Below are 660 nucleotides of genomic sequence, written 5' to 3' on the forward strand. Positions count from 1 at the left end.
GTCCATTTTTGGGTGCTTTGCTGCCATTTGTGTCCATTTTTGGGTGCTTTGCTGCCATCTGTGTCCATTTTTGGGTGCTTTGATGCCATCTGGGTCCATTTTTGGGTGCTTTGCTGCCATTTGTGTCCATTTTTGGGTGCTTTGCTGCCATCTGTGTCCATTTTTGGGTGCTTTGATGCCATTTGTGTCCATTTTTGGGTGTTTTGATGCCATCTGTGTCCATTTTTGGGTGCTTTGATGCCATTTGTGTCCATTTTTGGGTGCTTTGATGCCATTTGTGTCCATTTTTGGGTGTTTTGATGCCATCTGGGTCCATTTTTGGGTGCTTTGCTGCCATCTGGGTCCATTTTTGGGTGCTTTGCTGCCATCTGGGTCCATTTTTGGGTGCTTTGATGCCATCTGGGTCCATTTTTGGGTGCTTTGCTGCCATCTGGGTCCATTTTCGGGTCCGTTTTTAGGTTACGAGCTGTCCAAGCTGGAGAGCACCGTGGGATCCCCCGAGAAGCCGCTGTCAGACCTGGGGAAGCTGAGCTACCGCAGCTACTGGTCCTGGGTGCTGCTGGAGATCCTGAGGGACTTCCGGGGCACCCTGTCCATCAAGGACCTCAGGTACACCAGTATGGGACCAGTAACACCAGTATGGGACCAGTATGGGACCAG

At 50.8% G+C, this 660-nt stretch overlaps 1 protein-coding gene across 1 annotated transcript in view; it reads left to right on the forward strand.

Moving 5' to 3' along the window:
- The window catches only part of LOC122193218 (histone acetyltransferase KAT8-like), a gene marked incomplete at both ends in the record, with an annotated part of 4,418 nt that extends 3,762 nt beyond the window's left edge, over window positions 1–656 (forward strand). Inside the window, one exon of the mRNA XM_042893950.1 lies at window positions 459–656. Within this exon, the coding sequence (XP_042749884.1) occupies window positions 459–656 (198 nt within the window). The remainder of the gene's footprint in view (window positions 1–458) is intronic.
- Window positions 657–660: the final 4 nt, after the last annotated feature.

This window comes from Lagopus leucura, unplaced genomic scaffold (genome assembly GCF_019238085.1).
Source record: "Lagopus leucura isolate 7727_CA_CO unplaced genomic scaffold, USGS_WTPT01 33739-0_obj-0_obj, whole genome shotgun sequence".
Classification (NCBI taxonomy): domain Eukaryota; kingdom Metazoa; phylum Chordata; class Aves; order Galliformes; family Phasianidae; genus Lagopus; species Lagopus leucura.